This window comes from Canis aureus, chromosome 38 (genome assembly GCF_053574225.1).
Source record: "Canis aureus isolate CA01 chromosome 38, VMU_Caureus_v.1.0, whole genome shotgun sequence".
Classification (NCBI taxonomy): Eukaryota; Metazoa; Chordata; class Mammalia; order Carnivora; family Canidae; genus Canis; species Canis aureus.
In genome coordinates this window covers 21469949-21484971 of record NC_135648.1, presented here as the reverse complement: position 1 = coordinate 21484971, position 15023 = coordinate 21469949, and the positions used below count along the sequence as shown (strand labels likewise).

General features: G+C 39.2%; 1 protein-coding gene across 3 annotated transcripts; it reads right to left on the bottom strand.

The window, feature by feature from the left end:
• Nucleotides 1–3972: 3972 nt before the first annotated feature.
• FAM72A (family with sequence similarity 72 member A) lies at nucleotides 3973–14920 on the bottom strand. 3 transcript variants are annotated; one of them, XM_077887132.1, is made up of 5 exons: nucleotides 14451–14714; nucleotides 12089–12166; nucleotides 8809–8933; nucleotides 7987–8102; nucleotides 3973–5135 (listed from the first exon to the last, which is right to left on the bottom strand). In XM_077887132.1, exons 1-5 carry the CDS (start codon nucleotides 14600–14602, stop codon nucleotides 5130–5132), a joined length of 477 nt encoding a protein of 158 aa, XP_077743258.1. In that variant the 5' UTR covers nucleotides 14603–14714; the 3' UTR covers nucleotides 3973–5129. The 3 variants fall into 3 exon arrangements, with proteins under 3 accessions (XP_077743258.1, XP_077743259.1, XP_077743260.1); XM_077887133.1 differs by lacking the exon at nucleotides 7987–8102; XM_077887134.1 differs by lacking the exons at nucleotides 7987–8102; nucleotides 8809–8933 and having other exon boundaries at nucleotides 14451–14920.
• Between the last annotated feature and the right edge of the window lie 103 nt (nucleotides 14921–15023).

The following is a 15023-nucleotide window of genomic DNA, read 5'->3' as shown; positions in this document are numbered from 1 at the left end:
ACTTTTTTGGATGGAAGACAGCTACATTGAAGACCAGAAAGGAAACATGGTCATTAAGCTAATTAATTTGGGTCCTTCAAATCTTCAAGTGGTGTCAGTATGACATTGGGCCAGTTCCTTAGTCTCTCTATACCTCAGTTTCCTGAACTGTGTGGTGACTATACCAATAGGATTTACTTCTTAGGGTTGTTAGATGTCAAGCCCTTAGAACAGAGCTGAGATGTAGTGAACCCTCAATAAAAGCTACCTCACTTTCTCCCACTTTCTCAAAGAAATGTTAGCATCACAGGAGAGGAGGAGCTTTGTCTTACTTAGTGCTGTGTCCTCAGCTTCTAGCTTTCCCACAGTAGGCACTCAATAAATATTAGGTGGATGGATAATTAATGACAATAGCGAGGTTTTGAGGCTGAAAGGAAAAAAGTCCTGAGTTTGACAGCTAATGAGGAAAAACTAGACCTTGGGTTTAGAATAAGCTAAGGAGGGAGGAAAGAACCCTAAACTAAGATTAGAAGACTCACATTCAAGTTTAAAATCTTTTTTAATTTTATTTTTTAAAAAATTTAAAAAGATTTTTTATTTATTTGTGGGGGGAGAAGTACAACCAGAAGGGAGGGGCAGAGGAAGAGGGAGAAGCAGGCTCCCCACTGAGCAGAGTACCTGACTCAGGGCTTGATTCCAAGACCCTGAGACCATGACCTGAGCTGAAGGCAGACACTTAACCAACTGAACCACTCAGGCAACCCCTCAAGTTTAAATTCTTTTAGGTCTCTGGGTGTTGAGACTAAGATTTTCTTTCTTAACTTGTAAAATGGAAATAATTCCCAAGGTTATTCTGAGGATTACATTAAGGTGTATGTAAAAGTTCGCAATAAATTAAAAAGGGATATACAAACACGTGATGTTATTAATTTTTATCTCAGTAAGTTTATCCATTGGATGACAATAAAATGATTCTCTGAGAGTCTTGGAAGAAAGAATCTTTAGCTAAAGATGTAAGTACTAAAAATATTCAACCCCAGAGGTACCACAGACATAGACTAATTTTTTCCATCTGTGCAGTTTAGGGTAGATTTGGCATACGCTCAATACCAGGCAAGAAAGAAACTATGGTTTAGGCTGCTTTGAAAGTTAAAAAAAAAAAAAAAAAAAGGCAGAAAAGGAAACTATTTCCTTTTATAAGCATGAATGTTAAAATAGAGAAAACCTTCATCGAATAATTTACCACTGAAGCAGGACTATTTGAGCAGTATTCTCTCTCACCTTCCCCACTCCCCACATACGTTCTAATTAGTTAGTTGTTTCATACATCATGATTTATAGATTATGGTCACTTCCTCCTCACCAAAGTAAAACAATATAGATTATTCTTTATCAGCCATGTGTGACTCAGAGGTCAAAAGAGCAATTCTTTGTAGGATACTCTCCCTAGATTCATACTATTTAAAGACCTGGTTTTCAGACCCAGGGATTATATAAAATATTATGGCCTTAAGATTAGCCCCCACCCAAGATGCCTCAACAGAAGAGCCTGAATTTGAGGTTGAGAAACTGACATGAGGAAAAAGATAAAGGAGAAAAAAAAAGCCACAGTGGGTCAGCAGATGACTCACTGTCCCTTCCTTGAACTTCAGGAATGACAGGATGGAAGAGGAAAAAAAAAGAGGCGGTGCCCCACTGCAGACCAGATGTTCCATGAAAGTAAAGAACCTCAGGGAACTTCATGATCTATGTATGTTCTTAGGGTAAAGGCAATGAATACAATTTCCATGGTTGAGTTGTTAAGTGCATCCACGAAAGGACACCAGGAGAACTAAGCTTGATTGCACTTCACCCTCAGAGCTACCATCCTAAATCAGATGGTCTTGTCCTCCCACTTTTAAACCTCAGTCACTCCACATTGCTATTGGACATAGTCTAAACTGAACAGTGGCATAGACTGTTCTCCATTGCAGCATCTCAACCTTCCTTGGTAGCTTTATTTTCTAATTACTTTTTTTTTTTTAGTAGGCTCCATGAGACACCTGGGTGGCTTGAGGGTCTGCTTTCGGCCCAGGCCGTGATCCTGGAGTCCCAGGATCAAGTCCCACATCAGGCTCCTTGCACAGAGCCTGCTTCTCCCTCTGCCTGTGTCTCTGCCTCTCTCTCTCTCTCTCTCTCTCTCTACCTCGAATGAATTAATGAATGAATGAATGAATCAATCAATCAATAGTAGGCTCCACGCCCAGCATGGAGCTCAACACAGGGCTTGAACTCACGACCCTGAGATCAAGACCTGAGCTGAGATCAAGAGTCAGATGCTTAACCCCTGAGCCACCCAGGCACCCCTAAATGCATTCTTATCACATATCTTGGAAGGTATAGGGGACTACTTATAATTTGCCAGATAAAGCCAGATATGTTTAAGCTCCAGTGCATTTGTTTATACTATTCTCTCTGTCCAGAACTCTCATCCCAGCTGGCAAACCCCTAACTGTACTTCAAAGCCTGGCGAAAGTATTATTTCTTGTCTGTAGCTTTCTCGACTCCCACTCGCTCCTACTACTCAGAGAGATTGTTCTTTCATCTATGGTGTCTCTGAACTCTGAGCATTTATTTGTTAAATCACTTATCCTGATGCATTAGGTAGATGCATCAGGTTTATCCTCTTTCCAACTTACTGCGTTCTCCACGAGGGCAAGTGTGAGGCCATCATTGTTCAATTCTTGGCACACCATATGGGCATAAGACAGATTTGTTGGATTGAATTAAATATTAGAAGAGGGCCAAAGCATAAATGGGTTTTCTAGGCCTACGAATTATGCCAGGTCTAGGAACTCTGCTAAATCTATATATACGGTTCTGCTTTTGTTCTTATCAAGGTGTGTGTCATTTGCTTTTATTAAGAAAGTGTCAAAAAAAAAAAAAAAACCCACCAATGTCACGAATATATTTCTTTAGATAAAACATTACTAATACATTTGTAGCTTAGAACTGACCTTCCCATAACCCCGTTAGCTAAAAGGTAGTTGAATAATTTGAAATATTCTCCAGCTGGAATGGGATCACCTTTGGGGGTTGCTTTAATCACTGCACCCCTGTCTTGCTTTTGCTCTTCAAAGAGCCCCTCAACCATAGTCTTTGAAGGCATGAGCACAAGGAAAACCAGATGAACTCTGCTCAATTTTAAACTTGCCATTTTCTCTCCTCTAGTATCAAACTTTTCTTCTCTAATTAATTGAACAAGTGAACTGAAAATGTATATAATGTAGTATCAAAATATTTTTTTAAGCTCTATTCATCATGCCACCTTGTTCCAAAAAGTCTTTAAGAGAGGCTAAAGGGAAAAAAACCCAAACAAACCCCGAATCCCAAACCAAATTGTTACACATTTGGTCCACATTTGTCTATAGCATCACAGCACCGATCATCAGTCCATGTGAAAGACTTTTGGAAAGTTTTCTGGGTACTAGTAATAGCATTTCCTGAAGTTGGATCTTGGTTTATAGCAAAGGATTCTGTTGATGCCACAGGTTGCTTCTATCTTATGATCCAGTATGAGTGTTCAACCTTGAAATCAACCTCAGAGGCCTCCTTTTAGGATACATAACAAGGTACGTGTTCCCTAGCATGGATCCTGGCTAAATAAAATTGTAGCTGATTCATGCCTACAAATGCATCTGAAGACAGCATAACAAACAAGAGCAGGAGCTCTGGAGTCAGTCTGTCTGAGTCAGAATCTGGCCATACCTCTGACCGGTTATCTGACCTTGGAGAAGCTGCTTTAACCTCTCTATGCCTCACCTGTGTCATCCGTGAAAATGGAATAATATCTACCTCGTGGGTGTGTCATGTGGAATAAGTGAATGAAATCTGTAAAGAGTTTAGAACAGTGTCTGGTACATGGTAAGCGCTCAATAAATGTCAGCTCTTGTGTGACTTTCACATTTTGGGGTAAGAAAAATGGGTATGATAAAAAAATCAAAGGAAGGCTGGTAATTTTTACAATAGAACTTTATTCACAAAACCGTAACTCAAGTCTGTTTTGGTATCACTATCAACAAAATGCCTATGGCCAAGTTATTACAAAGGCAATATACTGATTTTAGCTATACCTAAAACCACAATCCAGCACTGTCCCATTTCCTATTCCTGTGTGGCTCTGAATGCAGCTTAAAACAAAAACAAAACTCTCTTTATAGTGTACAATGGCTTAAGCAAAACACTTCTTTAGTTTTTTCCTATTCAGGGTTGGAACTGAGACTACTCATTTAATTTGCTATTTACAGAGAAAGTCCTAAGGAATAGAATAACTTCAAGTTGGATCTGCTTTCATGACATAATAACCAGAGGACTTTAGAAAAATGTAAATAAATAATGTTGGCAAACAGTATATATTGATAATTTTGTGACAAATTCATTTACCTAACATTGTGCCAAGGAATTAGGAGAATTTCTCCAAACATTTTAAACTTTCATTATTCCATTTGCTGATTCACAAAGTCTTACTCCATTTTAAGGAGTTTTCACCAACATAATGCAGGATAACCAGTACCTATGGAAACTCAACAGCTTGGTTAAAAAAATTTCCTGTTAAACTTTAATCCCCAGTTGAGCTTGTCATATGTATACATGGTTACACGCATGGATATATGCTTGGTTGACATACACACATATATACGTACTAATGCCTCTTATTCAAGAATGTAAAATCAATGGTATCCTGTATCTAGTTGTAAGAAACTCCCCGCCCCCCCCAAGATTGTGAGGTAGTTGAGTGACACACGAAATGACCTTCTCCAATCTGAATTCTAGAATACACCTTTACCACGTGGAGGGGTGAAGAGAGGAAGAGGAATCAGTAGAAGGAAAGAACTAAAAATGGCTCAAATTAAATTCATGTAACAAATCTGAGATAGCAAATAAATAAATCAATAAATGTCCCATTTGCCCTCCCCAAAAGAGAAATTGGTAGTAAATCCTTACTAATACTTTTACAGTTGATCCATTACTGTGTATTTTAAATAGGAAAGAGTCTGAATATCATACATATCATAATCCCAATCATCGAATACATTCCTCTGCTGAGATATCTAATGTGTCTTCATCTGTGCTCTCCTCTATCTCTGGCAGGTTGCCCCAAAGTAGGAAGTTCACACCTGAAGAGAAGAGATCATATAATTACTCAGTACTATTACAACTCAGAACATGCTATATGAAACCATAGCGTTAACAGTAAAGAGAAAAGGTATTAGAGAGGGTACCGTGGGTAAAAATGATCTTATATATATATTTATTTGGGACATAGACATTTTTAAAGCCCGTTTAAGCAAGGCTTTGAATTCTAAAATCTGAGCTCCAAACGACCTCAAGAGGCCATTTCCTCAAACCCTGCCCCCAACTATATTATGCCATAGTCACTTTACACTGATAATTTTCAAATCTATTTTATTGATCTTTAAGGATGGCAATCTCACAAGATTATTTTATTTTTAAGGTTTTATTTATTTACTCATGAGAGACACAGAGAAAGAGGCAGAGACATAGGGAGAGGGAGAAGTATGCTCCCCCACAAGGAGTCTGATGTGGGAATTGACCTCAATACCCTGGGATCACGACTTGAGCCAAAGGCAAGATGCTCAATCACTGAGCCACCCAGGTCCCCCTCACAAGATTATTTTAGATTAAGTGTCTCTTTGGAGGGCACAGGGAAAAGGCTTAAATAAGTCTCCTCATCTCCTCAACAAGCATGGAAGTAGCTGATGGCTTTTTTGTAATTTAAAAAAAGCAAGGTTTTGAAGTCAGTTCTAATATGAACTGCAATCCTTTCATTTAGGATTTAGGCTATAGCTGCCAATACAATAAACAAAACAACAATGTAAAGCCTCATAGTGAAAGGACAGTCAGACTTTATACTGAAGAATCTAGCATAGGCATATAGTAAAATATGACACACAATAGAAGATAATGAGATAGGGATCCCTGGGTGGCGCAGCGGTTTGGCGCCTGCCTTTGGCCCAGGGCGCGATCCTGGAGACCCGGGATCGAGTCCCACGTCGGGCTCCCGGTGCATGGAGCCTGCTTCTCCCTCTGCCTGTGTCTCTGCCTCTCTCTCTCTCTGTGTGTGTGACTATCATAAATAAATAAAAAAATTAAAAAAAAAAGAAGATAATGAGATAGTTTATTCTGGGCACGTACTATATTACATAACTTGGAAGTACTAAATTGGGGAAAAAAATGTTAGGAGAGCTGATGGTGTCCAACAAGGAAAGCAAATCTCATGCTCTCCAGTTGTCAGTGTGGATACAAGGACTCGGTAACCTGGATACTCACTCCATACACACTGAGATAGTGGCCACGTAGTGAAATGGAATAACCAGGGTTTGGCGATTTGGCTTGAATCTAGTTTCCACTACTACCAGTACCCTATGGATGTTGTTACTACCTTTACTACAAATGTATGCAACTGCAGACTATATATTATTTTGTGTGTGTATTTAAATTTTTTATAGTATGGTATTATATGTATCTTTTCTAATTGGCTTTTTTCATTCAACATTATGCTTTTGAGATTTACCTATATCCATATATATAGCTTTAGCTGATTTCTCTTAATTTCTGTATTCTGTTGTGTGAATTAAATATATAAATAGCAAATACATACATATATAGCAAATAGAGCTCATCATTCATCACTTCCTCTAACTGCCTATCTTCCGCAAGTATTCAGGGAGACATGTCCAAGGAGGTGCATTGTTGCATTGCTGAAACCATGTAAATAATCAACTGTCTCTCTTGGTTGAGATACTAGAATCTAATCTGGTAAGAAGTTAGCATCTATTTCATGCAGGGGATGGGGGGCTATATAGATGTCTATCATATTACTTTCTGTAATTTTTTGTGTGTTTGCATTGTTTATAATAAAAAATACCGCCCCCCCCCCGCCCCCGCCCCAGACTGAACAGTATTCTGCTTCTGGTAATATGGCACTGAGGAGCTAACAAGAATTACTAGGCCAAAATCTAAGGGATTATTAGAAACCATAAGGGGTGAATGAGAGCTGAAGTCAATTTGCCTTTGAGGGCATTTGCCAATCCCAGGGAATCTAAAGGTTCCTCAAACTCCTCAGTAAGTTTCAGGAAATCGGGTCGACATGTGAAGCCTAGCTTAGAACAGAGACTTGGGGCCTTTTCAGTCTAAACATTCTAGAATTTCATAAAGCTTGTGTATATATTCCTTTGATGCTGCTGACTCAGGTGATTCAAGGACAGTCCCAGCATCATGAGAAAACCTGTTTTATAGCAAGCATCTAGAAAGTCTTGCTTTAAATCACAGTATTGGGGTTACAAAGGAGAAGTTTGATATTCTTGGAGTGAATACTTAGAGACACAAGTAGCTCGGCACAATTGGTTCAAAGGAGAAAAAATAAACTAAGAGATTGGATCTGACAGAAGGAGCACCTTCCTTTCTCTGTTAAGAAGGGAGGAAGGAAATCCTGTGATACATCTGTTTCTCATGGATTAGATTCAATGCGAATGGAAGAATGCGGGGCTTTTATCTTTGAAAAATTGACCAATATTAAAAAGTAAATCAAAATGGAAAAATCCCCACCCTGTGTTTTGAATTCTATGATGCAAGAAAAATAGTATCAAAGCAGAAACTTCCTTTAATGTGTCCCATGATCAACATAAATATAAAACTAGAGCCCTAAGCTAGGAGCCTGCATCTCAGGGGAGTTCAGATAAGCCCTTCCTCAAAAATGGCCCTCTTTACATCCCAGAGTCTGAAATTAAGACCCGCAAATGATGGGCTGAGAGCTACAATTGAACACCAGGTGATTAAAAAAAATCAGAGTCTATAAAAACCCAAGCGTAACTGGCGGATTTGAGATCCTGAGGACCTAGCTTACAATTCATGATCATTAGTCTGTGAAGGCAAATCATCCTTGAGAAAAGGAATATATTTTAAGTTCTGAAGTACATTTAAAAACCTGAGAGTGTGAGTGCCAACCTGGATTGTTGAGTTCTTTAAATTTGTTCTGTCAACTTTAGTTTCCACTAAAAAAATCCCACTAAAAGTCAGCTTGATCTGTTGTGCAAAATGGATAGACAGAGAAAACAGGTGTCCTACAACAAAATGACATCATTCCAGACAATATAAAATGCATTATGTAAATATCCTTTAAGAATTGATTGTATATTAAGTAGTAATTAGTATAACATACTGGCTTTAAATATTTCCCTTGAATAAAATTCCATCATGGTTTATTAATATAGATGTCCAAGTGTCTGTTTTTATCCTGGAGCAACATCACCAAATACAAAGGTTACCTAGTCATCCTCCCTCCCAGCTCCCCACTGCCCCAGCCTCCTCTCCTTGTTTTCTCACACACACACACACACACACACACACACACACACACACACACGCACAATTGACCAGTAAATCTAAAATCTTCCAAAATTCTCTGGAGCTATAAGGTACACCAAGGCAACAATTTAGAGCAACTAACATATTAATTTAGGAAGATCAAGAAGAGCCTATGGCCATACCACCGTGAATGCACCCGATCTTGTCTTAAAAAGACCAAGAAGAGCCACATTTGAGGCTCTTATACACAATAATGACAACAGACATGGTGATGAATCTTGGCTAGTAGTTTCCCTAACTGAATGTTTCAGAAAGCACTGAAACTGAAAGCATCAAGTTTCACTCTTTCAACCCACATAAGAGGGTTTCAGAGGGAGTCCTAAAACGATCAATTGGGAGTTTCACTCAGGTATTGATAGACATTTAAGTGTTAGGGGAATATCTGAGTCAATTGTTTCTTACCAGTAGAGTCTAGTCTGTTGATATCATAAACTGCCTGGCTGTGAAACATCCAGAAGTGCCCATTGTTGCAGGAAAGAAGGCAGGAACAACATGGAACAATCACATGATAACCTACAATGTTCCCACTGAGACAGAAAGCAAACATGGTTAGATACCACCTAATAACTGGCCATATATGCATTTTTATGTGCTAAAGTAAATACATAGACCATATGAAGACCTCATTTCCTCCTAACAACCTCCATTGCCAGGACCTTTGGGATAGGAGTTACTCTGGTAATGTTAAATTTGACAGTGCTACTGCCAAATGGGAAAATGGCCTTTCAGTGAAGTGAAACAGTACTAACACATTCTCCATTTCTTCGCTAGTATTAGTTTATGTGTTCTCCTTCAGCTAGCTTCTGGATGCCACGCTCTAGGGTTGTGGTGTGTTCTGTAAAGTACCCAAAGCAGATGTGCCATACACACAAAATACATGAAATAAACTCAGATCTCTGGGTCAAAAGGGTTTTTGCGATCCCCCAGGACTGTGGCAGGTCAGGTTCTTCTATGTTCTAGTTCTATGCCAGCACCTAAAATTGTTTCAACAGATGGAGGAGTAGGAAGACAGCATGAGCCCCTGTAAACCAAACACAAGCTGCCTGCTCTAATTTTAGTTTTAGTGTTTTTGAAGGAATTCAGAAATAAAGCAAATCCTTAGCTTCTAGAGAGTTGCAAAAGTTTTTACTGTCTTTAGGATTATCCATCTGATCATAAGTACCTCACTTTTCCAGATTTTTTTTTTTTCCTATGTGGTCACTATTATATAGAGTGAATATGCAGGGCATGTTTTAGCTAGTGCTTTAAAAAAAAAATGACAACATGAACTACTTATACCTTGGGTTGTAAAAATTCTTATTTATAGCTTGTTCCCACCCTGTGAGATGTGGGAGTCAGCCATTTTTGTAAGGCCCTATCAAAGATACTATAAAAGGTACCAGCCTACCTAAAATATGTCTTCAAACCATAATCTGCTTGAAAGGCAAACAAATGAAAGCAAGTTGTTCTTGGACCAGGACTGACAGTTATTTGTAAGACTATATTGCAAAAGTAGATTCTATGCCTTTAATCATCATCCATATTCATTCACTCATTTAACTCATGTTTATTGAGCATCTACTATGTGCCAGGTACTGTTCGAGGTGCTGGGAATATAGCAGTAGACAAAGTCCTTGTTCGCATGGAGCTAACATTCTAGTAGGGATACATCAGATCATTTTGCACCCTTGTTAAAAAGCCCTCGGTGGCTTCCCACTGGCAAAAAATCAAAACAAAAAAACCCCTTCACACCAAGGTCCAGATCTGTGCTATTCTAAATGTGGCTATTGAGTACTTGAAGTTTAGCTAGACTAAAGTTATGTATAAATTTAAAACATACACTAGATTTCAAAGACTTACAATAAAAATAGACAGTAAAATATTGTGTTAATAATAATTTATGTCGTTTACATGTTGAAAATATTTTGGTTTATACTGAGAAATAAAATTTACAATTTAATTTCACTTGCTTCTTTTTTACTTTTAAAAATGTGGTTATTAGAAAATTTTATTTATTTACTATTTTTTAAAGAAGACTTTAAATTACAGATGTGGCTTATAGATTTTTATTGGACAGTGCTGCTCTAGATTACCTGGATTCTAACTACATCTCTAATCTACTCATATAACTCACCCTGGATGTTCACAATGTCTCAGCCATGCTGGCCATCATCTTCTTATTCCTTGAACAGAAGCTTCTTCTTGTCCTGGGTTCTCTGCACTTGCTGTCCCATCTACCTAGAATGTCTTTCCTTGAGGTCCTTCTCATCCTTCTGGATTCAACTCCAATGTTACCTTTTCATGAGAAGGCTTCCCTGACCATGCTGTCTCAAAGAGCTCTTACTTGCTCTCCCAACTTCTATTATTCTTTATCATTTATTATTATTATTTCCTTTGGAGCATTTTCCATCCTATTCAATATCTTTTTTTGGGTTAAAGTAGGCTCCATGCCCCATGCAGGGCTTGAAATCATAACCCTGAGAATCAAGAGTCGCATACTCTACCAACTGAGCCAGCCAGGAACCCCAAACTAACTAACTTTCTTTTCTTTCTTTTTTTTTCTTTTAATTTTTATTTATTTATGATAGTCACACACAGAGAGAGAGAGAGAGGTAGAGACACAGGCAGAGGGAGAAGCAGGCTCCATGCACCGGGAGCCCAACGCGGGACTCGATCCCGGATCTCCAGGATCGCGCCCTGGGCCAAAGGCAGGCGCTAAACCGCTGCGCCACCCAGGGATCCCTTCTTTTCTTTTCTTTAACATAGGCTCCACACACCCAGCATGGGGCTTGAACTCATGACCCTGAGATCTAGGGTTGCATGCTCCACTGACTGGGCCAGCTGGCGCCCCTCAACTCTATTCAATATTTTATTTATTTAAATCTTACTGACTGCCTTCCCACTAGAATATAATGTCTAAAAGCCAGTGACTTTCTTATTTATTGCTATGTTTCTAGGCCCCATATCAATAACTAGCACATAGTCTAGACTTCATTATATAGTTTGAATAAATGAATTTATTCAATAAATAAATAAAAGAATGAATTTAAGTTATCATCAGCACATAAGAATTTGAATTATTAGGATTGTAATTTATAACCCAAATCCCATTTAAATGTAAAAAAACCCCTCAGCTTTCTTTTCTCTAAAATGGGACTCTCAAAAGATAATAGTAATAGTTTTCATCTATGTTATCATTTATAGTCTATTTAAGCCTTTTAACATTCATAATAACAGTCTATAGGGTAAATACAAAAGATATTTAAATTTCTATCTTCTTAAGCTGGAAGATAGTTTCTGTCTTCTTAAGATATAAATTAAACAAGGAGACAGAGGTTCAGGGTTTAGAGGTTTAAGGGGTTTACTCAAGATTACACTGAGAGTAAGAGTAGGGCCAGGGCTCAAATCTGATTTTTTTGATAATTGCAACTCTATGTCTTTTTTCTTCCTAAACTACATTTGCCTTTTTCTGAAAATGAAAGCAGATATTTGTCAATGCACTTTGAGAAATTGTAAAATGATATACAAATGTGCCACGAGACCCTTTTAAAAAATCACTCTAAATAACAAATGGTTTTTCAATGGCTCATTGCATGGGTTATAACCAGTGCTCGATGCAGCCCACTGAACCCTTCTCTGTGCTGTGGTGTTAACATCCGTCTTCCAAACGTGGGGCTACATCTAGAATCTTGCCAAAAATTACCATTTTAAACATGCGATGTCCTTCAGTTTACATTTGCAGATTTCAGTGAAATAACATCTTCCAATGAAGTCCACTGCGCTGGAAAGGGAAATGTGCAAACACAGTCAAAGGCACTTTTTAAAAAAATTGTTGTAAAAATCTCCTATCATGTAAAATTTACTAACTTAACCATTTTTAAGTATATGGTTCAGAAGTATTCACATGGCTGTATACTCACATTGTTGTGCACTGAATCTCCACACCATTTTTATCTTGCATAACTCAGACTCTGTACCCATTAAACAACTCCCCATTTCCCTCAGCCCTCAGCAACCACCATCTACTTTCTGTTTCTATGAATTTGACTATTTTATATAGCACATATAAGTGAAAGCACATAGTATTTGTCTTTTTGCAACTGGCTTATTTGATTTAGCATAATGTTCTCAAGGTCCATCCATGTCAGAGCATGTGGCAGGACAGCCTTCCTTTTTAAGGCTGAATAATATTTATTATATGCATAGACCACATTTAATTTATGCATTTTCATCTGAACATTTAACATTTGTGTTGTTTCCATCTCCTGGTTATTGTGAATAATACTGCTAAGAACGTGTATGCAAATATATCTTTTAAATTCTGCATTGAATTCTTTTGGATATATATCCAAATATAAACACATACTCAGATATACACACACCCAGAAGTGGGATTCCTGGATCATATGGTAATTCTATTTTCAATTTCTTTAGGAACTTCCATGCTATTTTCCATAGCAGCAGCACCATTTTACATTCCTACCAATAGTGCACAAGGGTTCCAATTTTTTCATATCCTTGTCATTAAGTGTACTTTTGGTTGTGATTTAGCATGAATTTCGTAGACCCAAAGAGCTGAAAAAGACTCCAAAGTAGAAGAATAATATATTGTGTATATTTGTATCACAGTTAATAGTTGTGATTTTACCATAAAGGACACATTTCCATTTAAAAAAATCTTATGTGTTCATTAATTCGTACACATCTTAACCCCTTCAAGGAAGAATAGGCAGTAGGAAAAAAACTGGTTCTATTCTAGACTCTGGTCTAACCTCTAACAATTCATGTATCTGAGCCCTTATCTTATCGTTTACTACATCAATTGCAAGATGAACGGGTTAATATTTTAGATTTGTGTGTGCGTGTCTCTGTCTGTGCTACTAAAAAGAAAAAGCACTAGACAATAAATCATAGAACCTGTGCAATAGTAGGTTCTAGATTTATTGTCTAGTGCTTCTCCTTTTTTGCAACACACACACAGTGGTATTCAAAACATCAACCCAAATATCTTTGCGTAAGTGAGAGCTGTTGGCTTTGTCATTAGGCATGGCTGCACTTAAACCACTTCAGAAAAGATTTCAAGAAAGGGAGAGTTCACAGCTTGAAGTAGATTTTTTTTTTAAATGTTCAAGTTTCTATCATCACAAAGTTCATTTTAAAATATGATTATTAGCCTGCCTTCCTCTGACTCTGTGTCCAAAGAATAGCTGTTCACCCATATTCTGGATAGTTACTCTTTGACTTTAATGATAAAGTTTCAGTTGAGACCTAAGTCTTGAAAATTATGTAAGGGTATACACATATATGCTGACTACGGAAAGAGAAAGTACCTTTTAGAGCTAGACAAAGGTATGTTTGAGTCAAATAAAATGGCTATTTTCCCAAATAGGCAGCAAGATCTCAAGCACTCTGCCTACGAAAGTGAGTAGTGTCTGAAAACAGACTTTAAGAGGATTTAATAATGCAGACGAGTGCATAGTATTTGAATCGGCGGACAAGGACTGTTTCAGGGCCAAGTCTCTATTTCGTCGCATTACAAATCTACTTCTCACTCATTGAGAGAGATTTGAGTGAAGAACACCCACTTACAAGGGCAAAGGATCTGATTCAGCCTGCCAAGGGCAAATGATGGCAGAAAATCATGAATATTCTTTTGGTCTAAAACTTTATGGATAAGAACGAAACACTCAGAGGCCTGTTCTCTTTAGCAGTGCAGAGAATCTTGCTGGACTTTACCTAGAGTCTAGAGTCCAGGTCATGGACTGGGTCCAGTGAGATCAGGATGGTTGGGCAGGGCCCAGCGCCAGGGAGTCCACTTAAGGGATGTGGCCACATGACTATAATTGAACTAGAAGCATTACATCAGGACTGACCACTCTGGCTAAACCACAGACTTTGTCCAGACAGTCTGCCCGCTTAGTTATGCTCCAGGGGGGATCATCAGACTGTTGGGAGTGGCTGGAACACCAAAATGATAACCTCCTTGTTGACTTCCCAGAGGGTCAAACCATACACTTTTCCCATTTTAGTTAGAGGCTACCGTGGCCCGCCACTGGAAGACTTACTTGGTAGGAGGGATGTCTGTAGAGAAAAGGTCTATTTCGGTATCAGCCAGCAGCACAGCCTTCATGCCCCTAGAGCTGAGCACTTGTTTACAGAATTTGCAGCACAGGATGGACACGCACCGGTCCTTGAAGCTACAGGTGCTGGTAGACATGACGTCCCGGCGAGGATGCAGGATGCGGCGCGGGATGGCGACAGAAGGAAACGAGAGCAGCACCTTTCCCAGTTTGGTCCCCCCCACCCCACCCCCTATCCCCCACCCCAGTCCAGGTTCAAAAACCAAATCGCGAGGGCTGGGGCTGGGAAGGAGACCAGTCCTTTTCTGTTTTCCCTGGGGGCGGTGAGAGCAATGTTTATTGGGGAGGAACAGGGCGAAGCAGCAGATGGGGCTTTCCTGGTAACTTTCGGGGGAGGGAGTGGGGTGCGGAGAGGGGAGGCGGCTGCACTCCTCGGCCCCCGCCCCAAGCTCTCCTCCCGCCGGGTCTCTGCGGGGCGCCCCCCCGCCCCCCCGCAGGCCCCTCCCCGGAGCGCTCTAATTCCTCGCCCGCGGTCGCCGGCCAAGCGCCCCTGACCAC

Coding starts and splice junctions, on each gene's coding strand:
- FAM72A (XM_077887132.1), bottom strand. CDS start 14,602: ATGTCTACCAGCACCTGTAGCTTCAAGGACCGGTGCGTGTCCATCCTG. Junction 12,167..14,450: donor ACAGACATCCCTCCTACCAA/GTAAGTCTTCCA, acceptor TTCCCTTTCCAG/CGCAGTGGACTTCATTGGAA. Junction 8,103..8,808: donor CAACAGACTAGACTCTACTG/GTAAGAAACAAT, acceptor ATTTTGTTGTAG/GACACCTGTTTTCTCTGTCT.